General features: G+C 57.1%; 1 protein-coding gene across 1 annotated transcript in view; it reads left to right on the plus strand.

The window, feature by feature from the left end:
- LOC133349808 (receptor-type tyrosine-protein phosphatase N2-like) overlaps positions 1 to 26,539 on the plus strand; it is a 95,300-nt gene that overhangs the window by 21,433 nt on the left and 47,328 nt on the right. Inside the window, exons 2-8 of the mRNA XM_061563585.1 lie at positions 8,745 to 8,795; positions 16,553 to 16,633; positions 17,438 to 17,540; positions 19,043 to 19,211; positions 20,577 to 20,922; positions 24,820 to 25,306; positions 26,160 to 26,246. Coding sequence (XP_061419569.1) covers positions 8,745 to 8,795; positions 16,553 to 16,633; positions 17,438 to 17,540; positions 19,043 to 19,211; positions 20,577 to 20,922; positions 24,820 to 25,306; positions 26,160 to 26,246 — 1,324 coding nt within the window. The remainder of the gene's footprint in view (positions 1 to 8,744; positions 8,796 to 16,552; positions 16,634 to 17,437; positions 17,541 to 19,042; positions 19,212 to 20,576; positions 20,923 to 24,819; positions 25,307 to 26,159; positions 26,247 to 26,539) is intronic.

The raw sequence follows: 26,539 nt of genomic DNA on the forward strand, positions 1-26,539 counted from the left end.
CTCTATCTCCTCAGCAACCCGCAACCACCACCCATCCTTGCAGCGCCTTATGGCTCTCCGAACCTCCGAGCGAAGGCTGCGGTAAACCTCTTCATTCTCTGATGTGGGATGCTGTAGCCGATGAGAGTGGGCCTGTTGCTTTTTCTCAACTAACCTGAACACCTCCACTGTCAGCCAGGGTTTCTGGGGAGGTCTGGACCGCGTCCCCAAAGCAGCCATTGCAGCTGCATGAGTCACAGTCCTAAACCTCGCCCATTTGCCCTCGACATCAGGAGGAGTGGGGGACGATGCCAACCCCAGCTGCAAGCGATGATGAAATTCTCGCTTGCAACTTTCATCAGTTAACTGAGACCAGGCCACTTTTGGTTGGAATGGGGTCCTGGGTGTACACCCACCACCGGAGTGGAAGAATGGCAGGCGCATCTTACAGATGACTAGTCGATGGTCAGAGGGCAGATCAGCTCCATGGTATGTCCTGGTGTCAAGGACATGGGCTCACATCCGCTGGTCCATCACTATGTAGTCCAGCAGATGTTCTTGCTTGGACCCGGCATGCATCCATGATGTTGTGTGGATGCGCCGATGCCGAAAGAGCGTGTTGGTAATTACAAGCCCATGGGCTGCACAAAAATCTAGCAGCTTCCTACCTACACATACACACATACACACATATACACACACATACAACAACAACAACAACCGCCATTCGCCACTAAGTGGCGGTGACGTCACCACGATGCTTGTGCCAGGCCAAGTGCACCTTGAGGCCACGTGAAGTGTCGAACGCCCGCTGGCAGGAGGTCACAGGGCAGACCCAGCAGGTGCCACGGGTCGACTGACCGAGATGACCGAGATGACTGGCTGATGCACCACCTGTGCCCCCTACTGTACCAACTTGCTGTGCTTTAGCCACCCGGCGCTCCGCTCGTTGTTGTGAGCGTCGCTCCTCCGCCCTCCGTTGTTGTTGGAGGGCGACTGCCTCCAACTGCCCAGTAGCGTCCTTCACGAGCCTCCTCCACTGAGGCCGATCTTGACACCGCTGGTACCAGTCATCGGCAAGTCCACTCAGCTCCACGTCCTCCTGTACCACATCACTCCATCTCTTCTCCAGCCCGTGCCGCGCCCGTCTAGCCCCCTCGATCCGGCCGAACAAAAGCTGTTTAGGCATGCGGTGGCTGGGCATGCGGGCTACATGACCCAGCCAACGCAGCCTTGCCTGCCGGAGGAGCTCACTGATGGGACTTTGCCCAGATCTTTCAAGGATTTGTGAGCTCCTCACACAATCCAGCCTGGTTAAACCCAAGATGGATCGTAGGCAGGCCAGCCTAAATGTTTCCAACCGGCGAAGATGCTCCACTAGGGGGGTCCACGTTTCGCAAGCGTAGAGAAGGGAGGGAATGACCGTGGCCGAGAAGACCTGAAGCTTCGTGCGGAGCGACAGACCAGGTAGCTTCCACACAGCGTTACGCAACCGATGAAAAGATATTGCCGCTCGACTGATTCGGAGTGAGACCTCTGCTGATAAACTGGAGCCGGTCATAAGCACACTGCCCAGGTATGGGAAACTCTCCACTCTCTCCACAACTGCCCCATCACCAATTGGGAGTTGTGGGGGTGGAGTGTCCGATGGTACAAAATACCCAGGCAGGTGCTTAGTTTTGGTGGGGCTGATGGTAAGGCCCCACCTCTTAGTGGCACGCTCCAGTCTCAGCAGCAGCGTCTCCAACTCCTCTTCTGAATGAGCAGCTATTACCAAATCATCGGCATACATAACGTGGTTGACCAATAGGGAGCCATCCCTTGATCGCACCCGGGCATCGATCAGCCTCCCATTATATCTGTACCAAATGGAAATTCCCCCGGTACAGCTATTGAAGGCTTCACGAACTACGCGGTCAAAATAGATGTTAAATAATGTGGGAGCCAGAGGACATCCCTGTCGCACCCCAAGGTGTACAGGGAAAGGCTCCGACTCCCGGCCACGTAGTTTTGCCCGGGCCCGCTCACCATCATGAAGGTCTTTAATGATCGTGAGCAGAGGGTCAGGGACTCCGAAAGCACGAAGAACAACCCAGAGCCCAGTCCTACTGATGGTATCATAGGCCTTGACCAGGTCAATAAAGCAGAGATGTAGGTCTTTTTGGAATTCCCTACACCTCTGCTGTAGCAGACGGACAGAAAATATGGCATCTGTGCAGGACCGCCCTTTCCTGAAACCGCATTGGGGCTCCGCAAGCCTCTCCTCAGCGTGCCTAGCAAGGCGATGTTGAATAATCCTTGCCAGGACCTTACCCGGCACACTGAGGAGTGAGATGCCCCTGTAGTTGTTACAGTCGGTACGGTCCCCCTTCTTAAAGAGGGGGACCACCAGGGCATCCTTCCAGTCCTGCGGAACCCGTCCAGTGGTCCAGACTGTTGTTATGATGTCATATAGGGCAGTCTGTGCACAAACGCCACCCTCCCTCAGCATTTCACTTGGGAGATCATCTCTGCCCGGTGCCTTCGCTGGTCTCAGACTCCGGATCGCCCTCAGTACTTCCTCAACAGCTGGCACCTCAGCCAGCCACTCACAGGGGGTGACCTCTTCCAATATTTGAGGCACCGCAGCCTCAGCAGGGTTATCACCACTTTGTGCCATGATGTTTTCCTGGCTGAGAGAATTTCCCTCCCCCAGGACCTCACAGAAATGCTCAGCAAATCTGCAAACCTGTTCCTGGGGGTCGGAGATTGGATCACCGTTTTTTCCTCTAATGATGGTAATAGGTGTGGCGCTGCAGGTTACTTTTTTGATGGAGTTAAATAGTGATTTCTGATCACGGGCCACTGAGGCAGACTCCATCTCCTCAGCAACCCGCGACCACCACCCATCCTTACAGCGCCTTACGGCTCTCCGAACTTCCGAGCGAAGGCTGCGGTAAACCTCCTCATTCTCTGACGTGGGATGCTGTAGGCGATGAGAGTGGGCCTGTCGCTTTTTCTCAATTAACCTGAACACCTCCTCTGTCAGCCAGGGTTTCTGGGGAGGTCTGGACCGCGTACCCAAAGCAGCCATTGCAGCTGCATGAGTCACAGTCTTAAACCTCGCCCATTTATCCTCGGCATCAGGTGGAGTGGGGGACGATGCCAACCCCAGCTGCAAGCGATGATGAAATTCTCGCTTGCAACTTTCATCAGCTAACTGAGACCAGGCCACTTTTGGTTGGAATGGGATCCTGGGTGTACACCCACCACCGGAGTGGAAGAAAGGCAGGCGCATCTTACAGATGACTAGTCGATGGTCAGAGGGCAGATCAGCTCCACGGTAGGTCCTGGTGTCAAGGACATGGGCTCGCATTCGCTGGTCCGTCACTATGTAGTCCAGCAGATGTTCTTGCTTGGACCCGGCATGTATCCATGATGTTGTGTGGATGCGCCGATGCCGGAAGAGCGTGTTGGTAATTACAAGCCCATGGGCTGCACAAAAATCTAGCAGCCTCCTACCGTTATTATTGAGCTGATCTGGCCCATGCCTTCCAATCACTCCAGACCAGGTGTCAGCATCATGACCAACTCGGGCATTGAAGTCACCCAACAAGATGACTCTGTCCCGAGTGGCCACTTTAGCCAGCACCTGTGACAGGAGGTCATAGAAAGCGTCTGACTCATCGGCTTTGCTTGCATCCCTCCACGGATGTTCGTCTTCGGTGGGGGCATAAGTAACCACGACCACCACTCCTCGCCTCTGGTTGATGGGAAGGCGAGCCCAAAGTATCCTGGGGCTTACAGCTTCCCACACCTCACCGCCACGCTCCCACGCCCCCTTCATTCTTTTGTTCAAAAGAAGAGCCACACCCTGTTGTTTGGCAGTCTCCTGCCCCGAGTAGAGGACTGTCCACCCCTCATTGTGGCAGGAGCCAGAACCGGTCCACCGGACCTCCTGAATGCCACAGAGATCCAGGCGGTACCGGTCCAGCTCCCGACAGAGGAGTGGCAGCCTCTCCTCCGCAGTGAGCGTTCGAACATTCCACGTGGCCATCCGCAATGGTTTTTTGTTGTTTCTGGAGGAGCCCCGAGGGTGAAAATTCAATCTCCTGGCTCCGCCAAATGGGGTTTGGCCAGGAGACGTCATAAAAGCCTGACCCCCCGGGGCCTCCGGCACAAGCTTATTAGTTACCGGTTTATGTTTAGTTTGTAGTTTACTGGTGGTTAATTGAAGGTGGAGGGGTTACCAGCCCCTCGCACCCGTCCAGAGCCCCCGTTTAGCCACTGTGGTGGACACAGACGCCATGAGGGGAGAGGCCAATGGGCATTGGCCCTCCCCCCACAGCACTGCCCACGACAGTGTTGCCCGTCCGGCACCGCGAGGAGGTAGGAGGTTGTTTTGCCGGACACACATACACACACGTACATACACACATACACACACACGTTTACATGATTACCGCTGTCATCATTATCATGTCCACTTGTTCACCCCGGAAAGCCTCGCCGAGTCTCAAGTCTGTTTTCCAGGAGGGTCCTGCAAAGTGTTTTGAATTCGTGGGGCGATGCTGCCGCCGCTGCTGCTGCTGCTGCGTGCTCCGAGTGGAGTGATTTGCGGTGTCATTATTCTGCATCGAGGATGTGGTTTGGCCAATACGGGTCACACTGCACGCGCGGGGTATTTAGCGATTGGAGGCAACCGGAGAACCCGCAGGAAACCCCACGCAGAAGAGGGGGGGAGCGTATTCTTTGGTTCTTTCGGTAAAGTCCCGTAGATAGAAAAATAATAATACAAAAGAAAGTGAAAATAATAAAAAAAACGAATGTAGACTGTAGCCTGGGTCTTAATCGGAGTGAGTGTACTGGCAGTCTATAATGTAGACTGTAGCCTGGTTATGAAGCTGGGTGAGTGTACTGGCAGTCTATAATGTAGACTGTGGCCTGGTTATTAAGCTGGGTGAGTGTACTGGCAGTCTATAATGTAGACTGTAGCCTGGTTATTAAGCTGGGTGAGTGTACTGGCAGTCTATAATGTAGACTGTGGCCTGGTTATTAAACTGAGTGAGTGTACTGGCAGTCTATAGTGTAGACTATAGCCTGGTTATTAAGCTGGGTGAGTGTACTGGCAGTCTATAATGTAGACTGTAGCCTGGTTATTAAGCTGGGTGAGTGTACTGGCAGTCTATAATGTAGACTGTGGCCTGGTTATTAAACTGAGTGAGTGTACTGGCAGTCTATAATGTAGACTATAGCCTGGTTATTAAGCTGGGTGAGTGTACTGGCAGTCTATAATGTAGACTGTGGCCTGGTTATTAAGCTGGGTGAGTGTACTGACAGTCTATAATGTAGACTGTAGCCTGGTTATTAAGCTGGGTAAGTGTACTGGCAGTCTATAATGTAGACTGTAGCCTGGTTATTAAGCTGGGTGAGTGTACTGACAGTCTATAATGTAGGCTGTAGCCTGGTTATTAAGCTGGCTGAGTGTACTGACAGTCTATAATGTAGACTGTAGCCTGGTTATTAAGCTGGGTGAGTGTTCTGGCAGTCTACAAACTCTACACAGAGAGGCAGCACAAGTCTCACCCAGCCCCTCCTGGCTGTGGGGAGCGAGTTGCGATCACGGTGCAATCGCCCTGCAGCCTGACCAGCGGCAGGGGGGATGGGAGGGTGGTGAGGCGACAGGGGGGATGGGAGGGTGGTGAGGCGGACTGGCAGCGAGGGTCGTGATGCACCGCTTCAGGAGCTGATGATGGTTGTTTTTTTCTCTTTTGCAAAAACTGCAGATTGGGCTGAGTGCTTTTGTGTACACGGGGTTTGTGAATCGTTGGTGACTTGTAGAGGCTGAGGCAGGCGAACACGTGAGAGGCAGGCGGTGGGCAGAGGCGGTGACACAGAGAGGCAGGAGATGGGCAGAGGGAGAGGGGGGAAGAGAGAGAGACAGAGAGAAAGATGGAGAGAGAGAGAGACAGACGTGGAGAGACAGAGATACATATACAGAGACAGATACGAGGAAGATAGCGAAACTGACAGGGCAGAGACAGGGGGAGAGGGATGGGCAAAGATATTGAGAGGGAGTCCGGGAGAGACAGAGATGCAGAGAGTGGTGCAGACACGGGGAAAGATGAAGGGACAGGGAGATAGAGAGAGAGACGGAGAGAGATGGAGAGAGATGGAGAGAGAGATTCAGAGCGATAGAGAGAGAAACATGGACACAGTGAGCGACAGGGAGAGAGACTGAGAGAGAGACATGGACACAGGGAGAGAGGCTGAGGGAGAGAGACGGGGAGGACGGGGTGAGCGGGCTGCTCGCTCTCCGTGCACTGATTATTAATCAGAGACGTGTGGCGAGGGGGGAGGGGCGAGGGGGGAGGCGGGACGGCTGCTTCGTCAGAGGAAGGCTGTTTGAATGTTTAACTTCTTTCGCACCGTACGTAGCCAACCGTGCTCACAGGAGGCGCCGGAGTGATGAGTATTCGCTGCTGCTGCGTTGCGAACGGCAGCACTGGACACGCACCGCGTCACAGCCCCGTGTGTGTGTGGCCTTCAAGAGAACAATCTATGGTAAGCGACGTTTCGGGCAAAGGCCCTTCTTCAATTCAGTGAATGGAATGAGCTGCGAAGGGCCCTAGCCCGAACCGTCGCCCACGGTCAACGTTCCCCTTGTGGGGGGGGGGGGGGGGGGGGCGTTGCTGAGGACGGCACGAGTTGAGACTCGTCCCGCGGTTCGTGCCCTCCGCTCTCAGCCCGGGGCAGCAGCAGCAGCTGCAGCAGCAGCAGCTGCAGCAGCAGTTGCAGCAGCAGCAGCTGCAGCAGTAGCTGCAGCAGCAGCAGCAGCAGCTGCAGCAGCAGCAGCAGCTGCAGCAGCAGCATCTGCAGCAGCAGCAGCAGCAGCAGCTGCAGCAGCAGCAGCAGCAGCTGCAGCAGCAGCAGCAGCAGCAGCAGCAGCTTTCCAGCGCTCAGCCCTGCACGGCTCCGGCCCCAATAAAGAAATGAAGCCCCACTATGGACCCAAGGGCCCGAGTTCGAGCCCAGGTCACAGCCAACGTCGATGGGCAGTGACGACCGAACTGGGCTCAGCGTCATCCCTTAGCCAGCACTGCGCCGACCGCTACTGACCTGCGTGGTGAAGTATGGTCAGGTAGCCCCTCACCGTGCCGGACACGGTGAGGGGAGGCCATCACCCAGCGCAGTTGTGTGTGGGTGCAAGCCGCTCTGTGTGGGTGGAAGCCGCTGTGGTGTGTGGGTGGAAGCCGCTGTGGTGTGTGGGTGGAAGCCGCTGTGGTGTGTGGGTGGAAGCCGCTGTGGTGTGTGGGTGGAAGCCGCTGTGGTGTGTGGGTGGAAGCCGCTGTGGTGTGTGGGTGGAAGCCGCTGTGGTGTGTGGGTGGAAGCCGCTGTGGTGTGTGGGTGGAAGCCGCTCTGTGTGGGTGGAAGCCGCTGTGGTGTGTGGGTGGAAGCCGCTGTGGTGTGTGGGTGGAAGCCCTGTGGTGTGTGGGTGGAAGCCGCTGTGGTGTGTGGGTGGAAGCCGCTGTGGTGTGTGGGTGGAAGCCGCTCTGTGTGGGTGGAAGCCGCTGTGGTGTGTGGGTGGAAGCCGCTGTGGTGTGTGGGTGGAAGCCGCTCTGTGTGGGTGTGGGTGGAAGCCGCTCTGTGTGGGTGTGGGTGGAAGCCGCTCTCCAGATCCTCCGGTTTTCCCCTCCACATTGGGACTCAGCATCACCACGCGTTGAGAGTATTTCGCTGCCACACATTCCCACGTGACGAGCCACTTCGTTGAGCCATCAGCTGAGGCCAGGTCGCTTCTGAAAAAGAGCCACAAAGCTCCGTGAGCCGTACCCAGTGAAATAACGAGTTGAGTTGAGTCGAGCGTTTGCCCCTCGCATGCGTCCGGTTCCTTTGGATGCTCCGGTTTCTCCGTCCAGACGCTTGGCCAGTAACACCACCACGTGTCGTGGAACGCAGAGCTTGGGCAATTGTTGGTAATGCCGGCTCCTCCCCACCGACTGCTGCTGCCTCCCCGCTCGTCGTCTGTGGCTCAAGCAGCATGCACCACCATCACACCACCTCCGGGCATCCTCGCAGCACAGGATTTGAATAACCATCGAACTAAGACGGTCACCAAACTCGTTTGAAAACTCATTTCTGTAGAACTGATTCCTGTGTTTAGTTTGTCCACCATCCCCCGAACCTCCGATGAGCATGGTTGGCTACGTACGGTGCGAAATAAGATCAACACAGATATAGGTCCCCCGTATAGCCTTAACAGACTGTTGGGGCAAGTGCTGTTAGCGAGCACCTACGAAGGCCGGCTCGGCACACGAGGGTGTGGGTGGCCAATACCACGCCCGGCCGCCTTTGTCTCCCCAGTGGCGATGTTTACACATCGCACCGGGTATTAATTTGAGGCTGAGTCGACCTAGGGGAGTCCCAGGACCGGTTAAAGTAATCGTCACCGGGGTTGGCCGTGAGCGGGAATGGATCCCGGGTCGCCAGGTTCGTGGCCCAGCGTTCGGCATCCACACGCCTCGTCTGCTCCTCGCTCTCTCGAGACGAGGTCGCGGATCGCGGATCGCTGCGTCGCAGGGTCGTGAGAGGTGGCGGCGGCTTGCGGAGGCCTTCGTCCAGCAGGGGAATCATCATGGCTCCTGCTGCTGATGATGATGATGATGGAGCTGTCTGCGTAGTTAATCTTCCTCCGTGTATCCCCCTGTCTCCCTCTCTCCCTGTGTCTCCCTCTCTCCCTGTGTCTCCCCGTGTCTCCCTGCCCCCTTCTACCCCCCCCCCCCCAGGCTGCTTGTTTCATCGCGAGCTGTGCTCCTCCTGGGAGGTCTGCGTGAACGGTGAGAATACAACGCGCACACACCCACGCAAAGACAGAGATCCCTCATATAGCCTGAACAGCACCAGGCCCGGTCGCGTTTGTCTACTCCTATGTACGTGTATGTGTGTTGAACTTCTTTCGCACCATACATATCCAACTGTTCCCTTCATAGACAACAACAACAGCCGCCATTCGCTGCAAAGTGGCTGGATGGATCGTAGGCAGGCCAGCCTGTATGTTTCAAACCGGTGCAGATGTTCCTTTAGAAGGGTCCACGTTTCACAGGTTTAGAGAATGGAGGGCATGACTGTGGCCGAGAAGACCCGGAGCTTCGTGTGGAGTGACAGACCAGGTAGCTTCCACACAGCATTATGCAGCTGATGGGAAGATAATGCCGCTCTGCTGATTCACAATGGAACATGTGCTGCCAAAGCGAAGCTGTAATAAGAGCACTGCCCAGGTATAGGGCCAGTTGAATCCCTGTCGCATGCCAAGGTGACTAATGGCCTGCCCACCATCATGAAAGTCCTCAATGGTTGTGAGCAGAGGTTCAGGGACCCCAACATCATGGAGAATAAACCAGATTGTTGGACTATTGATGGTATCAAAGGTCTTGACCAGGTCAATATAGCAGAGATGTAGGTCCTGTTGAAACTCCCCGCACATCTGCTTTAGCAGACGGACAGAGAATGTGGTGTAAGTGCGAGAACGCACCGGCCTGAAGCTCCATTGGGGTTCCGGAAGTCTCTCCTCAGCCTGGTGAGGGTTTGACGCTCAGTAATCCTTTCCCAGGACCTTTCTCGGCACACTGGCCATCGAGCTGACCCGGTCGTTTTTTTTACAATCAGTGCGGTTCCCCTTCTTAAATAGGGGAACCTCACCAAGGCATCCTTGCAATCCTGCATAATCTGTCCTCGTGGTCCAGACAGTTGTGATGATGTCCCATCGGGCAGCCCGCACACAAACGCCACCCTCTCTCAGCAGTTCGCTTCAGAGGTCAGGCTCTGGATCGCCCTTCGCGCTTCCCCAACAGATGCCACGTCGGCCAGTCGCTCGCTCGCACGGAGCTGGCTGCCTCCTCCAGTATTTGAGGCACAACAGCCCCGGCAGGGTCAACCCCCACCTTGCCCCCACGATGTTTGAGCAGAGGGGTTTCCCCTCCCGCCAAGACGTCACAGAAATGGTCAACAAACTTGCAGATCAGCTCCCTGGGGGTTGGATTTCGGATCACCACTCTTTCCCTTCAGGGCAGTAATATGTATGCTGCTGCAATTAACTTTTTTGATGGAGTCAAACAGCGATTTTTGATCACAAGTTACTGAGGCGGTTTCGATCTCCTCGGCAACCCGCGACCACCACTTACCCTTGCAGCGCCACACGGCTCTCCGAACCTTCGAGTGAAGGCTGCGGTAAGACTTCTCATATTCGGATGTGGGACGCTGTAGACGTTGGGAGAGGCCTGTCACTTTCTCTCAGCCAGCCGGAACACCTCCTTCATCAGCCAGGGTCTCTGGGGAGGTCTGGACTGCGCATCCAATGCAGCCATGGCAGCTGCATGAGCCACAGTCCTGAACCTGACCCATTTTCCTTTGGCATCAGGAAGAGAGGGGGGGAAAGGACGATGCCAACCTCAGTTTGCAAGGTGATCATGAAATTCCGACTTGTAGCTTTCATCAGCGAGTCGAGACCAGGCCACTGTGGGTTTGAATGCGGCGCTCGGTGGACACCAAACACCGCAGTGGAAGAATGGCAGGCGCATCTTACAGATGACAAGCCGATGTTTCAGTGGGCAGATCAGATCCACGATAGGTCCTGGCTTCAAGGACATGGGCCCGCATCTGCTGTTCCGTCACTATATTGTCCAGCAGATGTTCTTGCTTGGACCCAGCGTGCATCCGTGATTCTGTGTGGATGTGCCGATGCCGGAACAGCAGGTTGTTGATTACAAGCCCATGGGCTGCACAGACGTTTAGCAGCTTCCTACCGTTGTTCTTGCGCTGATCTGGCCCATGCCTTCCAGTGACTCTGGCCCAGGTCACTGCGTCATGACCCACTCGGGCATTAATGTCACCCAACAGGACGACTCTATTCCGAGGGTCCACCTTAGCCAACACCTGGGACAGGAGGCCATAGACGCCACCTGACCCATCAGTCTTGCTTCAATGGCACTGATCACAACACACCACAGTATGACCGCCTGACAATCATCGAGGTGATGGTTGTTTTGCCAGACAAAAATAACAACAGCTGGCGTTCGCCACTAAGTGGCGGTGACATCACCACAGCGCTTGCGCCAGACTAGGTGCACCTTGAAGCCATGTGAAGCGTCTCGGTTGCGGACAGAATCAGCATCTTTATTGAGACTGAAGGAATCCGATGAGCTCATCACGGGACAGCTCCAGGTGCTATGGGTCGAGATGACTGTCAGATGCACCACCTGTACCCCACAGCGTGCCGCCCCGCTGCGTTCTAGCCACTCGGCGTGCCGATCGTTGTCGTGAGCGTCGCTCCTCAACCCTCAGCCGTTGCTTGAGGGCGACTGCCTCCCAACTGCCCAGTAGCGGTCTTAGTTCTTAATGGAAATAAACCTCGAAACACACAAGTATGTCATCGCACAAGAAACACACACAGAGACACACATAGAGACATGCGACACGCATATTCCCATGGTAACCGGTCCAGTGTGTTTCTATGGCAACTACTGTATTCCAGGATATTTCCATGGTAAGCCGGTCCAGGGTGTTTACATGTTGGCTGGTCCAGGGTCTTTCCATGGTAACCGATCCAAAGTGTTTTCAAGAGGGCGGTTACGAAGGAGTCTGCATGCAGGACAACATTTGCCTGTCTGCTCGGTCGTCACGGCAACAATCATCCAGCAGTGATGGGATTGTGGTTGCCATGGAAACCCTCCCACTGCTTCCTCCTTCTCCACCCCCACCTCCCCCACCCCGCTCACCCCCCCTCCTCCCAGGCTCCATCAGAAACAACAACAACAACAGCAGCAGTGAGATTAGGCAGGGGAGGGGGGCTCTCATTTACACGTGAAAAGAGGGGGCGGTGGGGGTCAAAGATTGGGTTACGCTGGCAGAGCTAGAGCCGGTAAACAACAACAACAACAGCAGCAGCAGCAGCGGTGGTGCTGCTGGCGCAGTGGTGACCAGCGTGCTTCACAGCGTGGGGCGCCTGGAATCTGTACGTACACTCTCTCTCTCCCCCCTGTTCTGCAGAGCGAGCGAGTGTGTGTGAGCGTGTGTGTGAGAGTGAGCGAGTGTGTGAGAGTGAGTGAGTGAGTGTGTGAGTGAGTGAGTGTGTGAGAGTGAGTGAGTGTGTGAGAGTGAGTGAGTGTGTGAGAGTGAGTGAGTGTGTGGGAGTGAGTGAGTGTGTGGTAGCGAGTGAGTGTGTGAGAGTGAGTGAGTGTGTGAGAGTGAGTGAGTGTGTGAGAGTGAGTGAGTGTGTGAGAGTGAGCGTGTGTGTAATGGAGCATCTTCGCCAGTTAGAAACATTTAGGCTGGCCTGCCTACGATCCATCCTGGGTTTAACCAGGCTGGATTGTGTGAGGAGCTCACAAATCCTTGAAAGATCTGGGCAAAGTCCCATCGGTGAGCTCCTCCGGCAGGCAAGGCTGCGTTGGCTGGGTCATGTAGCCCGCATGCTCAGCCACCGCATGCCTAAACAGCTTTTGTTCGGCTGGATCAAGGGGGCTAAACGGGCGCAGCACGGGCTAGAGAAGAGATGGAGTGATGTGGTACAGAAAGACGTGGAGCTGAGTGGACTTGCCGATGACTGGTACCAGCGGTGTCAAGATCGGCCTCTGTGGAGGAGGCTCGTGAAGGACGCTACTGGGCAGTTGGAGGCAGTCGCCCTCCAGCATCAACTGAGGGCGGAGGAGCGACGCTCACAACAACGAGCAGAGCGCCGGGTGGCTAAAGCACAGCAAGTTGGTACAGTAGTGGGCACAGGTCATCTCGGTCAGTCGACCCGTGGCACCTGGGTCTGCCCTGTGACCTCCTGCCAGCGGGCGTTCGACACTTCACGTGGCCTCAAGGTGCACTTGGCTTGGCACAAGCGTCATGGTGACGTCACCGCCACTTAGTGGCGAATGGCGGTTGTTGTTGTTGTGTTTTCCACCTGTTCTACATAGTGTGTGTGTGTGAGAGATTGAGTGTGTGGGTGTGTGTGTTCTCCCCCTGTTCTACATAGTGTGTGTGCGGAGGTGTCTGGCGCTCACCGTCGGTGAGAACCCGCCGTTGTCACCGGCAGAACGTCCGGTTACCCTCTAGGGTTCCCGCACCGACCCCGCGGCACATGAGGCGTTCTCGGCCCTCGCGTGCAGGCGAGCGTCACTTCCGCCATGTCTCGCGCGCCCGGGCGCCCCTCGTGTGCCCCCCGATCGCGGCGCGAGCCCAGGCCGGGCCCCACGAGCCGGGGCGCGGATTCCCGTCCTCCTAATCCCGGCGTCACCCAGAGGACGGGTCGGCTCGCTGGATTCATCCGTGTCTGTCCGCCGGCTGGATTCACAAACCGAGAATGGGAACGGCCACTTCACCCCACGCGGCCACGGTCCGGGAATTGGCCTCCCCCGTGCCGAGACGGCAGCTCTCAAGGCACGCGGCGACATCGACGCGGCAGATAAAGGGGCCTCGGTGGTGGAACCGGCTGTGTGGGGAGGAGGAGTTGCAGCGACGGAGTGACGCCGGCTTTTACCACCTGGTCGGCGGCGAGCAGCGATGCCGCCACTCAGCTGGGACTGCCGAGAAGTTCGCAGCCCCGACCCCGCGGACACCGTGCGCGTCGTACCACACCGTGCGCGTCGTACCACACCGTGCGCGTCGTACCACACCGTGCGCGTCATACCACACCGTGCGCGTCGTACCGAAGAGCAGGCGGAGTGCACGCGCGCCAGGCCGCGAGGCCGTGCCGGCCCGCTACCCGTCCTAGCGAGCTCATCTCCAGACGTCTCGGACACATTAACAATTGACGTCAAAGACACCGGCCGCGCCCTCCAGCTCTTCACGAAGCGTAGATGCCCACACGGGTCCTTGGGTCGCCGCGGTGGCTAGGAGATGTTGACTACCTCGACTGGTATGCAGGAGGTCGTGGGTTCGATCCTGACCCTGATGCCTGCTGCTGCTGTATATTTGGAGTTTTTCGTCTCTCTCTGGTTTTTCCCTCCACATTTAGAATCAACACGCGTTTCGAGAATTTGGCTGTTCTAAATTCCCACGTGATGAGCCACTTCGTTGAGCTGTCATTTGCGGACAGGTCGCGTCTGAAAAAGAGCTACACAGCCCAGTGGGCCTTGCCTGGTGAAGTAAAACATAGTTTAGACGAGTTAGTTCAGTTTAGTCCATTTATTCTGTTCTTCACAATGGACACGAGTTCCCTCTTCACGCTGCCGGGCTATGGCCAAACTCATGCTCGCCCTCCAAAGGTTATTCACCTTCGGTGGACGCCACAGCGCCCAGGTGGACGCCACAGCGCCCAGGTGGACGCCACAGCGCCCAGGGCCAGTGGCGCGGGGCAGGCGACGTGGCCACGGGCCCACGTGTGTGTGAGCCCCCGCGGCTGTGCCAACCTGCTGGGAGGCTGCTGGGAAGACAACGGCCCACAGACAGGACCAGAGCCCACTCTCCGTTTGTCGCATCGATGGCGACGTGGGCATTGCCTCCTGCTGCGTAAAGGAATTTAATGCCTTCTTAATTCAATTTGTTCACCGTTGTTTGTTGAAATCGGGTAACATGGTTCACTCGGTTGTTTATCAGACGCCAGCCTCTCCTCTCCGGGCATCAGAGACCGTCCGTCCAAGATAATCATAATCATAAACTCACTTTTCTACAGCGCAATGCGAACAAGGCCTCAACGCATTTTACACGATGCTCAAGTTATCGAGAAAGCCTGTTGTACAGAAAGGCGAGTTTTAAAATGCCATTTAAATAGTGTCACAGACTCGGAGTCCCTAATGGACCGAGGAGGAAGGGAATTCCACAATCACAGAGTCTGGCTGTAAAAATCTCTCCTCAACAAAGTCCGGTTTTGGAAATCAGAACAACAAAGTCCGGTTGTGGAAATCAGCACAAGTAGTGGGCCATGATGATGATCATCATGAGTCGTGGACCAGAATCAGCAGACCTAAGTTATCGCTGTGGAATATCTCCATATATATAAAAGGGAAATTTGTGATTATGTGTGTCTGTTCAAAATGTTTAGCGTATTTCCCGACATGCAACAAACTTCAAATTTGCCAAGTGGGTACTTTCCAGACTGTACACCATGCACAAATTATTTTAATAGACTTTGGTATTTTTTTTTGGGGGGGGGGCGCAATAATGCATATTTTTTTCACGGCTGTGACGTCAAATCTGTCATGTGACCCGCTCATGCGTAGTGGTTAGCGCGCTGCGCTACGAACCCAGCGACCCACCACCGGTGACGATTATTTGAACCGGTCCTGGGCCTCCCCTAGGTCGACTCAGCCTCAAACAATTAACTGGTGTGGTATGTGAACATCGCCACTGAGGGGACAAAGGCGGCCGGGCGTGGTGGATCCAAGTCCCGGGCGAAGCCGGGTAGTCAAGCTCGTAAAATATAAACAGATCGGTGGTGAGATGTTTAGGAGCCAACTCATTGAAAGCCTTAAATGTGAGAAGAATAATCATAAAAGTTGATCGATTCTATACTTTACAGAGAGCCAGTGCAAGGAGGAGGGGAATTGGATTTAGATCTGGGGTTAAAACCCGGGCAGCTGAGTTTTTAATATATCGTCGTCTGAGGCATTGCAGTAATACAAAACCTGGGGGAGGGGGGGGTCATCAGCGAACACGTTGACGAAGTGGATTGTCATGAGGCCCCCTCGAGATATAATCGGTGCAGCCTCTAACTCCCATCATCCACTCCGTCTCTCTTTACGTGCTGCGAAGAGGAAGGGCCATTGCCCGAAACGTCGCCCAGTGTACATTTGTTGTCTTGTGAGGCCAAACACACCCCGCCCCGGTGTTCGTGTGGTTTTTATTTGGGTGAAATTGTGAACGACAGTCATATAAGTCATTACTTCGTCTCATGAGCACAGTCATTGGGTTCACTGCAGCTTAAAGACTCAGTAGTCATACAAGGCGTGTGGTGGAGTCAGGAGATGTCCCGTGCCCGTGAGCTCGCCATTTGAAGGCCTGGAGGCCGCAACCGGTGACTTTGCCGACAATGTGTTGGGGGGGGGGGGCGGCCCCGTATCCGCACGGCAGAGTGAAGCAGGAGAGGGATGGAGCTTCTGTCCAGGGAGCAATGTTCTGGAGACAGGACCAACGCGTCCCGCTGTTCGAGTGACTCATCATCTTCATCATCGTCGTCGGCGATCACTCGAGGTCGAGTTTGATTGCCCTCCTGGTGGGTCCTGTTTGTGGGTCTTCAGATGTCTCAAGAGGCCGATTTGAGAGCCGCAGATTCTGCTGCAGTGTGGGCAAGGGCTACGTGGAGATGGTGGTTGGGGCCTTCTTGGTGGTGAGCGTCTCCTTGCGTTGTTGCCGCGTGGCGAAGAGTGCGACCCCCCGTGGTCGATCTTCCCCCACGTGGTTCTGCCCCGTCCTCGTGACGACACCACGGGGAAGCCCCTCTACGGGGGGGGGGGGGGTGCTACAATACGCCACGGCGGCCACGACCACTAAAGCGAATCGTCGGAGTTCGGAGTTGACGGCCTTCCTCACAGGCGCTGCTCGCTGTCCACAGCAGTTGCCCCAACAGCGCGTTGACCGCTACCTGCGGGGACCTTTGTCTGTCCCTGTGTAGACGGCTTCTATGGCAGCTGCCAGCAGAGGGCGGGCGGCGCGGCGATGAGACCCTCCAAACGGGAGCTCCCCGCCCTGCACGGTAAGCGTCATTCACGCCGCACACGTGCACAGGCTGCGGAGAGACACATAGAGACACGTAGAGACCCATAGAGATACGTAGAGTCCCATAGAGATACATCGAGACCCATAGAGATACATAGAGATACATAAAGACCCAAAGAGACCCATAGAGATACATAGAGACCCGTAGAGACCCATAGAGATACGTAGAGACCCATAGAGACCCATAGAGACCCACAGAGATACATAGATACCCATATGTATTTACATAGAAACACATAGAGACTCACAGAAATACATAGAAACACACACGTAGAGATACTTGAAAGGAAAGCCACAGTAGTGTGATTGTGGTCACACAACCCAAACTATGGACCATTTAGTAAACCCATAGAGACTCGCAGGGACACATCGAGACCCAGATAGACACATAGAGACAGATATAGAGACACAGAGACACATAGAGACCCATAGAGACACATAGAGACCCACAGAGACAGATATAGATACACAGGGACACATAGAGACACAGAGACACATAGAGATACATAGAGACCCCTGGAGACTCATAGAGACCCAGAGAGACATATTCAAGGCAAGCCACAGCAGTGCGACTGTGACTACGGACCGCACAGTGAACCCACCATGATATGCGCTCATTCAACAGAGGAACAGCGACATGACGCGAACTCCCTCTACTGAAGCCCTCTTGCCGTGGGGAGTAGAATCACCAGCGCCATCATCACGCAAAGTGTCCGTGTGGTCGTGTGTGCATGACGTACCCATGTGTGCGTGCCCCCCCCCCCGCTCCCCTAATCCGTAGGAATAACTCGGACGCTGTCGCCCCCCCCGGCGTCCCCCGTGGGGGGCGCTCCGCCCCCCGCCACCCCCGCCGTGCGCTTCTGGCCACCCCCATGGGCTCTCAGGTCAGAGGTCACCCCCGTCGTCACCCCGGCAACGCGTGGTCCCCGCGGGTTGGTTGCCACGGAAACGCTCGCGTGACTGGACGCTCGGATTCATGGTTGTGTCGTAAGGACCCTGCACCACCTGACGCAGCCAAAGACGTTGAATAACCACGCGGGTGTACGGGCGTGCAGCGACACTGCGATCGCTACTGCTTCACCTTCATCGCTCACTCACCCGCTCACTCACTCACCCACTCACTCACCCACTCGCTCACTCACTCACCCACTCGTTCACTCTACTCGCTCACCCACCCACCCGCTCACTCACTCATTCTCTCACTCACCCACTCACCCGCTCACTCACTCACCCACTCACCCGCTCACTCACTCACCCACTCGCTCGCTCACTCACCCGCTCACTCACTCATTCGCTCACTCACCCACTCGCTCACCCACTCAACCACTCACTGAACCGCTCGCTCACTCACCCGCTCACTCACTCACTCGGTCACTTACTCAACCACTCACTCGCCCACTCACCCGCTCACTCGCTCACCCACTCATTCGCTCACTTACCTGCTCACTCACTCACTCGGTCACTTACTCAACCACTCACTCGCTGACTTACTCAGCAACTCACCCACTTACTCGCTCACTTACCCACTCACTCACTCGCTCACTCAACCACTCACCCACTCACTCAACCGCTCATTCACCCACTCACCCGCTCACTCTCTCACCCACTCGCTCACCCACTCACCCACTCACTCGCTGACTTATTCAGCAACTCACCCATTTACTCGCTCACTTACCCACTCACCCACTCACTCACTCGCTCACCCAACCACTCACTCAACCGCTCACTCACCCACCCACTCACTAACCTACCGACTCACTCACCCACTCACTTACCCGCTTAATCGTTCGCTAACCAAGTGAGCGCCACGTAGCGCGTTTGCCGCTTGTTGCAGAGGTCTGCGGTTCGGATCCGGCAGGCCGTCCTGGTTAACACTGCGGCCGTGCGTACTGACAGTGGACGTTAATATTTTCGGGAGTCGGGCAGCGTGTCCCGTCGTCACGGGACAAATTCGCTAAGTTAAAAATGTGCTGTCCACCGCGAATCGCTCAATTGGGGTTGCGCACTCGGCAGCAATCGTCGCCCCCTACTAGCAGAAGACTGATGCCGCTTGCAGGCCAGGTGCTGACTCCGATATAGCGCCACACAGAGACAGCTGACACTGAGGATGCCCAGTAGGTCACTGATGAATGTTGAAGTTAAAACACCGCATCACCACCCCAACCAGGGAGTGGGTGGGTGACTTGGGGAGAGGGTGAGTGACTTAGGGAGTGGGTGAGTGACTCAGGGAGTGACTCAGGGAGTGGGTGAGTGACTTGGGGAGTGGTTGAGTGAGTCAGTGAGGAACTCAGGCAGTGGGTGAGTGACTCGCGGAGTGGGTGGCTCAGAGTGGAGGAGCAAGGGGGTTGGGGTGTGAGGGAGCTGAGGGGGCCCCGTGTGGTCGCAGGCCGCTGGTGGGGGAGCAGGGGGGAGGGGCCCCAGCAGCCCCTGCTGCCGAGGGGCCTCCGGGCCGCGCGGGGGCCCTGCGCCGGGCCCTGTGGCTGCTGGAGACGCTGGCGCTGGGGGACAGGGACGCGGCGGCCACCCGCCTGGGCCACGGCCTCGGCACCCGCGAGGTGAGGTTCACGCTCACTCAAGACAAAGATCTCCCGTGTAGCCTTAGCAGACTGTTGGGGCAAGTGCTGTTTGTGAGTAGCGCCACGGCACACGAGGGGGTGAGTGGCCAGCACCACGTCCGGCCGCCTTTGTCTCCCGAGTGGCGATGTTTACGCACCGCACCGGGTACTAATTTGAGGCTGAGTCGACCTAGGGTAGGCCCAGGACCGGTGCATGTAATCGTCACCGGTATTGTCCATGAGCGGGAATCGAAGTTGGGTCGAACCGCCCTCACTCACACTCACACAGCAAAGCCCAGATCATCCGTGTATGTGACCAATAGGGAGCCATTCCTCGACCTCACCCGGGCATCGATCAGCCAGCCCCCAATTGTATTTGTACCAGAAGTCCACCGCTACAGCCGTGGAAAGCTTCTCGAACTGCGTGGTCATTGAAGACGTTGAACAGTGTAGGGGTCAGAGCAGTGGCGGCTCCTGCAAAATCTCTCAGGGGGGGCAAATGTCTGGATGATTGATAAGGATAAGGTCCACCCATGCAATGGATACATTAACAGCTTAAGCATGTAAAGGCAACTTCACTTCTTTAATATTAATGAAAAATAAAGTGACTCTTACAATACATCTCCTTGTTTGTTTCTATACTCACTATTAATAGAATCCACTCAAGTTTTTTTTACTAAAGATTCCACTCGGTGGCGACAAATTATATTGTTGGATGAAACGTGCTTACGTATGATGACGTAAGCACGTTAGGGCGAGCCCTCCCGGAAGTCATAGAGAATGCATTGGAGCGCCCGCCGTTCGAAAAAAAACATCTTTGAATGTAAGTCTATGGGGCCACTCGGGGCGATTCTCAGCCGGAGTGAAATCGCCCAAAAAGAGGCGGTACTCCACAGAACGTGACATGACGCTGATTGGACTATATCCAGAGGCACAGTGACGGCTAGCGTGACTCTGTGGTTGAATGACATTGGTGGTGCGTCGCCCAATCGCCCTAATGAAGAAACCGCCCCTGGGTCAGAGGTCATCCCTGTCGCAGGAAATGGCTCTGACTCTCGGCCACGCAGCTAGGGGGCTGCCCACCATCGCCAGGGTGGGCACAGAGTCGGGGCCCCCAGAAAGTAGGAAGAGCAACCCCGAGCCCCGGCCCGTCGATGCCTCCGTAGGCCTTGAGCAGGCCAGTTACACAGCGTAGATGTCGGGCCCTGACCCCAGCCCTCACACCCTCCCCCACTGCTCCCCCTCTCCCCCACTGCCCCCCCGCCCCCCTCCCCCACTGCCCCCCTCCCCCACTTCCCCCCCCCGTCCCCCTCCCCCACTGCCCCCCGCCCCCTCCCCCACTGCCCCCCCCGCCCCCTCCCCCAGGCCCCCCCCCGCCCCCTCCCCCAGACCCCCGTGCGGTCGGAGGTGCCGGGCCCGGAGCGGCGCGGAGTGGGGGATGGCCCCCCCCCGAGGAGCCGGGCGGAGTCGCGGGCGCTGGGCCGCCTCCTCTCCGCCTACCTGAGCCCCCGGCGACACCGCCACGTGCCCCCCGTGGACGGGGGCTGGGGGGCCGCCGTGGGGGGCGCCCTGGGGGGCGCCGTGGGGGGCGCCGTGGGGGGGCCCGACCCCTACCCCCCCCGCCGTGTTTGGGGGGAGGGCGGCGCGGGGGGGCGCTACCCCAGCAGCCCCGGCGTGTGGGGGGGGCGTACTGACACCAGGGTGGAGATGGGTAGGCGGTGTGTGTGTGTGTCACTGTGTGTGTGTCACTGTGTGTGTGTGTCAAAACAACCTCCTACCTCCTCGCGGTGCCGGACGGGCAACACTGTCGTGAGCAGTGGTGTGGGGGGAGGGCCAATGCCCATTGGCCTCTCCCCTCATGGCGTCTGTGACCACCACAGTGGCTAAACGGGGGCTCTGGACGGGTGCGAGGGGCTGGTAACCCCTAATAAGCTTGTGCCGGAGGCCCCGGTGGGTCAGGCTTTCATGACGTCTCCTGGCCAAACCCCATTTGGCGGAGCCAGGAGATTGAATCTTCACCCTCGGGGCTCCTCCAGAAACAACGAAAAACCATTGCGGATGGCCACGTGGAATGTTCGAACGCTCACTGCGGAGGAGAGGCTGCCACTCCTTTGTCGGGAGCTGGACCGGTACCGCCTGGATCTCTGTGGCATTCAGGAGGTCCGGTGGACCGGTTCTGGCTCCTGCCACTATGAGGGGTGGACAGTCCTCTACTCGGGGCAGGAGACTGCCAAACAACAGGGTGTGGCTCTTCTTCTGAACAAAAGAATGAAGGGAGCATGGGAACGTGGCGGTGAGGTGTGGGAAGCTGTAAGCCCCAGGATACTTTGGGCTCGCCTTCCCATCAACCGGAGGCGAGGAGTGGTGGTCGTGGTTACTTATGCCCCCACCGAAGACGAACATCCGTGGAGGGATGCAGGCAAAGCCGATGAGTCAGACGCTTTCTATGACCTCCTGTCACAGGTGCTGGCTAAAGTGGCCACTCGGGACAGAGTCATCTTGTTGGGTGACTTCAATGCCCGAGTTGGTCATGATGCTGGCACCTGGTCTGGAGTGATTGGAAGGCATGGGCCAGATCAGCTCAATAACAACTGTAGGAGGCTGCTAGATTTTTCTGCAGCCCATGGGCTTGTAATTACCAACACGCTCTTCCGGCATCGGCGCATCCACACAACATCATGGATGCATGCCGGGTCCAAGCAAGAACATCTGCTGGACTACATAGTGACGGACCAGCGGATGCGAGCCCATGTCCTTGACACCAGGACCTACCGTGGAGCTGATCTGCCCTCTGACCATCGACTAGTCATCTGCAAGATGAGTGGGTGTATCCCACCAACCAAAAGTGGCCTGGTCTCAGTTAGCTGATGAAAGTTGCAAGCGAGAATTTCATCATCGCTTGCAGCTGGGGTTGGCATCGTCCCCCACTCCACCTGATGTCGAGGGTAAATGGGCGAGGTTTAAGACTGTGACTCATGCAGCTGCAATGGCTGCTTTGGGTACGCGGTCCAGACCTCCCCAGAAACCCTGGCTGACAGAGGAGGTGTTCAGATTAATTGAGAAAAAGCGACAGACCCACTCTCATCGGCTACAGCATCCCACGTCAGAGAATGAGGAGGTTTACCGCAGCGTTCGCTCGGAAGTTCGGAGAGCCGTAAGGCGCTGCAAGGATGGGTGGTGGTCGCGGGTTGCTGAGGAGATGGAATCTGCCTCAGTAGCCCGCGATCACAAATCACTATTTAACTCTATCAAAAAAGTAACCTGCAGCGCCACACCTATTACCATCATTAGAGGAAAAAACGGTGATCCAATCTCCGACCCCCAGGAACAGGTTTGCAGATTTGCTGAGCATTTCTGTGAGGTCCTGGGGGAGGGAAATTCTCTCAGCCAGGAAAACATCATGGCACAAAGTGGTGATAACCCTGCTGAGGCTGCGGTGCCTCAAATATTGGAAGAGGTCACCCCCTGTGAGTGGCTGGCTGAGGTGCCAGCTGTTGAGGAAGTACTGAGGGCGATCCGGAGTCTGAGACCAGGGAAGGCACCGGCCAGAGATGATCTCCCAAGCGAAATGCTGAGGGAGGGTGGCGTTTGTGCACAGACTGCCCTATATGACATCATAACAACAGTCTGGACCACTGGACGGGTTCCGCAGGACTGGAAGGATGCCCTGGTGGTCCCCCTCTTTAAGAAGGGGGACCGCACAGACTGTAACAACTACAGGGGCATCTCACTCCTCAGTGTACCGGGAAAGGTCCTGGCAAGGATTATTCAACATCGCCTTGCTAGGCACGCTGAGGAGAGGCTTGCGGAGCCCCAATGCGGTTTCAGGAAAGGGCGGTCCTGCACAGATGCCATATTTTCTGTCCGTCTGCTACAGCAGAGATGTAGGGAATTCCAACAAGACCTACATCTCTGCTTTATTGACCTGGTCAAGGCCTATGATACCATCAGTAGGCCTGGGCTCTGGGTTGTTCTTCGTGCTTTCGGAGTCCCTGACCCTCTGCTCACGATCATTAAGGACCTTCATGATGGTGAGCGGGCCCGGGTAAAACTACGTGGCCGGGAGTCGGAGCCTTTCCCTGTACACTTGGGGTGCGACAGGGATGTCCTCTGGCTCCCACATTATTTAACATCTATTTCGACTACGTAGTTCGTGAAGCCTTCAATAGCTGTACCGGGGGAATTTCCATTTGGTACAGATATAATGGGAGGCTGATCGACGCCCGGGTGCGATCAAGGGATGGCTCCCTAGTGGTCAACCATGTTATGTATGCCGATGATTTGGTAATAGCTGCTCATTCAGAAGAGGAGTTGGAGACGCTGCTGCTGAGACTGGAGCGTGCCACTAAGAGGTGGGGCCTTACCATCAGCCCCACCAAAACTAAGCACCTGCCTGGGTATTTTGTACCATCGGACACTCCACCCCCACAACTCCCAATTGGTGATGGGGCAGTTGTGGAGAGAGTGGAGAGTTTCCCATACCTGGGCAGTGTGCTTATGACCGGCTCCAGTTTATCAGCAGAGGTCTCACTCCGAATCAGTCGAGCGGCAATATCTTTTCATCGGTTGCGTAACGCTGTGTGGAAGCTACCTGGTCTGTCGCTCCGCACGAAGCTTCAGGTCTTCTCGGCCACGGTCATTCCCTCCCTTCTCTACGCTTGCGAAACGTGGACCCCCCTAGTGGAGCATCTTCGCTGGTTGGAAACATTTAGGCTGGCCTGCTTACGATCCATCCTGGGTTTAACCAGGCTGGATTGTGTGAGGAGCTCACAAGTCCTTGAAAGATCTGCGCAAAGTCCCATCAGTGAGCTCCTCCGGCAGGCAAGGCTGCGTTGGCTGGGTCATGTAGCCCGCATGCCCAGCCACCGCATGCCTAAACAGCTTTTGTTCGGCCGGATCGAGGGGGCTAAACGGGCGCGGCACTTGCTGGAGAAGAGATGGAGTGATGTGGTACAGGAGGACGTGGAGCTGAGTGGACTTGCCGATGACTGGTACCAGCGGTGTCAAGATCGGCCTCAGTGGAGGAGGCTCGTGAAGGACGCTACTGGGCAGTTGGAGGCAGTCGCCCTCCAACAACAACGGAGGGCGGAGGAGCGACGCTCACAACAACGAGCGGAGCGCCGGGTGGCTAAAGCACAGAAAGTTGGTACAGTAGGGGGCACAGATGGTGCATCAGCCAGTCATTTCGGTCATCTCGGTCAGTCGACCCGTGGCACCTGCTGGGTCTGCCCCGTGACCTCCTGCCAGCGGGCGTTCGACACTTCACGTGGCCTCAAGGTGCACTTGGCCTGGCACAAGCATCGTGGTGACGTCACCGCCACTTAGTGGCGAATGGCGGTTGTTGTTGTTGTGTCACTGTGTGTCACTGTGTGTGTGTGTGTCACTGTGTGTGTCACTGTGTGTGTGTGTCACTGTGTGTGTGTGTTACTGTGTGTGTGTCACTGTGTGTGTGTCACTGTGTGTGTCACTGTGTGTGTGTGTCACTGTGTGTGTGTCACTGTGTGTCACTGTGTGTGTGTGTGTCACTGTGTGTGTAACTGTGTCAGTGTGTGTGTGTGTCACTGTGTGTCACTGTGTGTGTGTGTCACTGTGTGTGTGCGTGTCACAGACCCCGTGCGGGCCGCCCTGGAGGCGGAGCTCTCCTTCTACGGCCTCAGCCTCTCCGACCTCTCCCCGGCCCAGGTCGCCACCCTGGTCGCCGTGGTAACGGACGGGCAGGGGGGCCGCCCGGGCCCCCCGGTCGCCGTGGAGACGGGGGGAGGGCGGCAGGGCCCCCCGCCGGGCCCGAACGGCGGGGGGGTGGAGCGCGGGAGAGCGAGGGGGGGGCCCTGGGAGCTCGAGAGACTCCTCGGGGGGGGGCCGCACGGCTACGAGGAGGAGGAGGAGGAGCTGGAGGAGGAGGAGGAGGGCCCCGAGGGGGGGCCGCCCCCGCTCGGCCGCCCCCTCGCGTCACGTGACCCCGCCGGAGCATCGCCATTGGCCATCGTGCCGACCCCCGCCGGCCTCCCGGGGGGGGGGGTGCCCGGCGGGGGCGGCCCCACGGAGGGGGGGGGCGCCACCAGTCTGGAGTACGGATACGTGGTCGCCGACCACGAGTGAGTGCCCCCCCCCCCCACTGCCCCCCACTGCCCCCCCCCCCTCCCCACTGCCCCCCGCACCGCACGGCCCCCCCCCTCCACTGCCCTCCGCACCGCACGGCCACAGACGCAACCGCCGACGATGATCCCCGGTGAGGGCGAGACCGGAGCTCGCGCGTGTGGGGGAGCGGGGCCGTGCAGGGGGGAGACAAAGGCGGCCGGGACGGGTGCCGTCTCCACCTGCCCCCTGCTCGGTGTTCTAGACCGGCCTCTGTGGGCGGAGGAGGCTGGACGGTACTGGGCAGTGCCAGTCTAGGTGCACGGTGGGGATTTGGAGGCAGCCGCCCTCCAAGGACAGCGGAGCGCCGTGGGGAGCTTCCGTCAGTCAGTCGGTCGGTCAGTCAGTCAGCCAGTCAGTCAGTCAGTCGGCCCGTGGCACCTGCTGGGTCTGTCCCGGGACCTCCTGCCGGCGAGCTCTCGGCACCTCGCGGGGCCCTTCAGGTGCACCTAGCCTGGCACGAGCGTCGTGGTGACGTCGCTGCCACTTGGCGCTGGTTGTTGTTGTTGTTGTGTCCACGTGTGTCTGCGCGTCTGTTGCGCGTGGGATGCGGCGGTGCAGCGGTCCGCGAGTTTGATTCCCGCTCACGGCCAACATCAGTGACGATTATCTGAACTGGTCCTGAGCCTCCCCTAGGTCGACCCAGCCTCAAATGAGTACCTGGTGCGGGGAGACAAAGACGGCCGGTCGTGGTTCTGGCCACCCACCCCCTCGTGTGCCGTGCCGGCCTTAATGGGAGCTACACGTGAACGGCACTTGCCCCAACAGTCTGTTCAGGCTATCTGGGGGATCTTTGTCTGTGTGTGTGAGCAGCCCTCTGAGTGTGCGGGATGGGCTGCTGCTCATGGAGGCGCTGTCCCACAACCTGGGCATTTCTCTCACCTCCTTCACAGACGTCAAGTGAGATCACAGGCTGACTCACATGTAGACTCACACTCACACTGACTCACACGTAGACTCACACTCACACTGAGACTCACACTGACTCACACGTAGACTCACACACTGACTCACACTGACTCACACTGACTCACACACTGACTCACACTGACTCACACGTAGACTCACACTGACTCACGTAGACTCACGTAGACTCACGTAGACTCACACTGACTCACACTGACTCACACGTAGACTCACACGTAGACTCACACGTAGACTCACACAGAGACTCACACGTAGACTCACACTGA

The sequence above is a fragment of the Lethenteron reissneri genome, chromosome 31 (genome assembly GCF_015708825.2).
Source record: "Lethenteron reissneri isolate LAM-NWPU_2019-01 chromosome 31, ASM1570882v1, whole genome shotgun sequence".
Lineage (NCBI taxonomy): Eukaryota > Metazoa > Chordata > Hyperoartia > Petromyzontiformes > Petromyzontidae > Lethenteron > Lethenteron reissneri.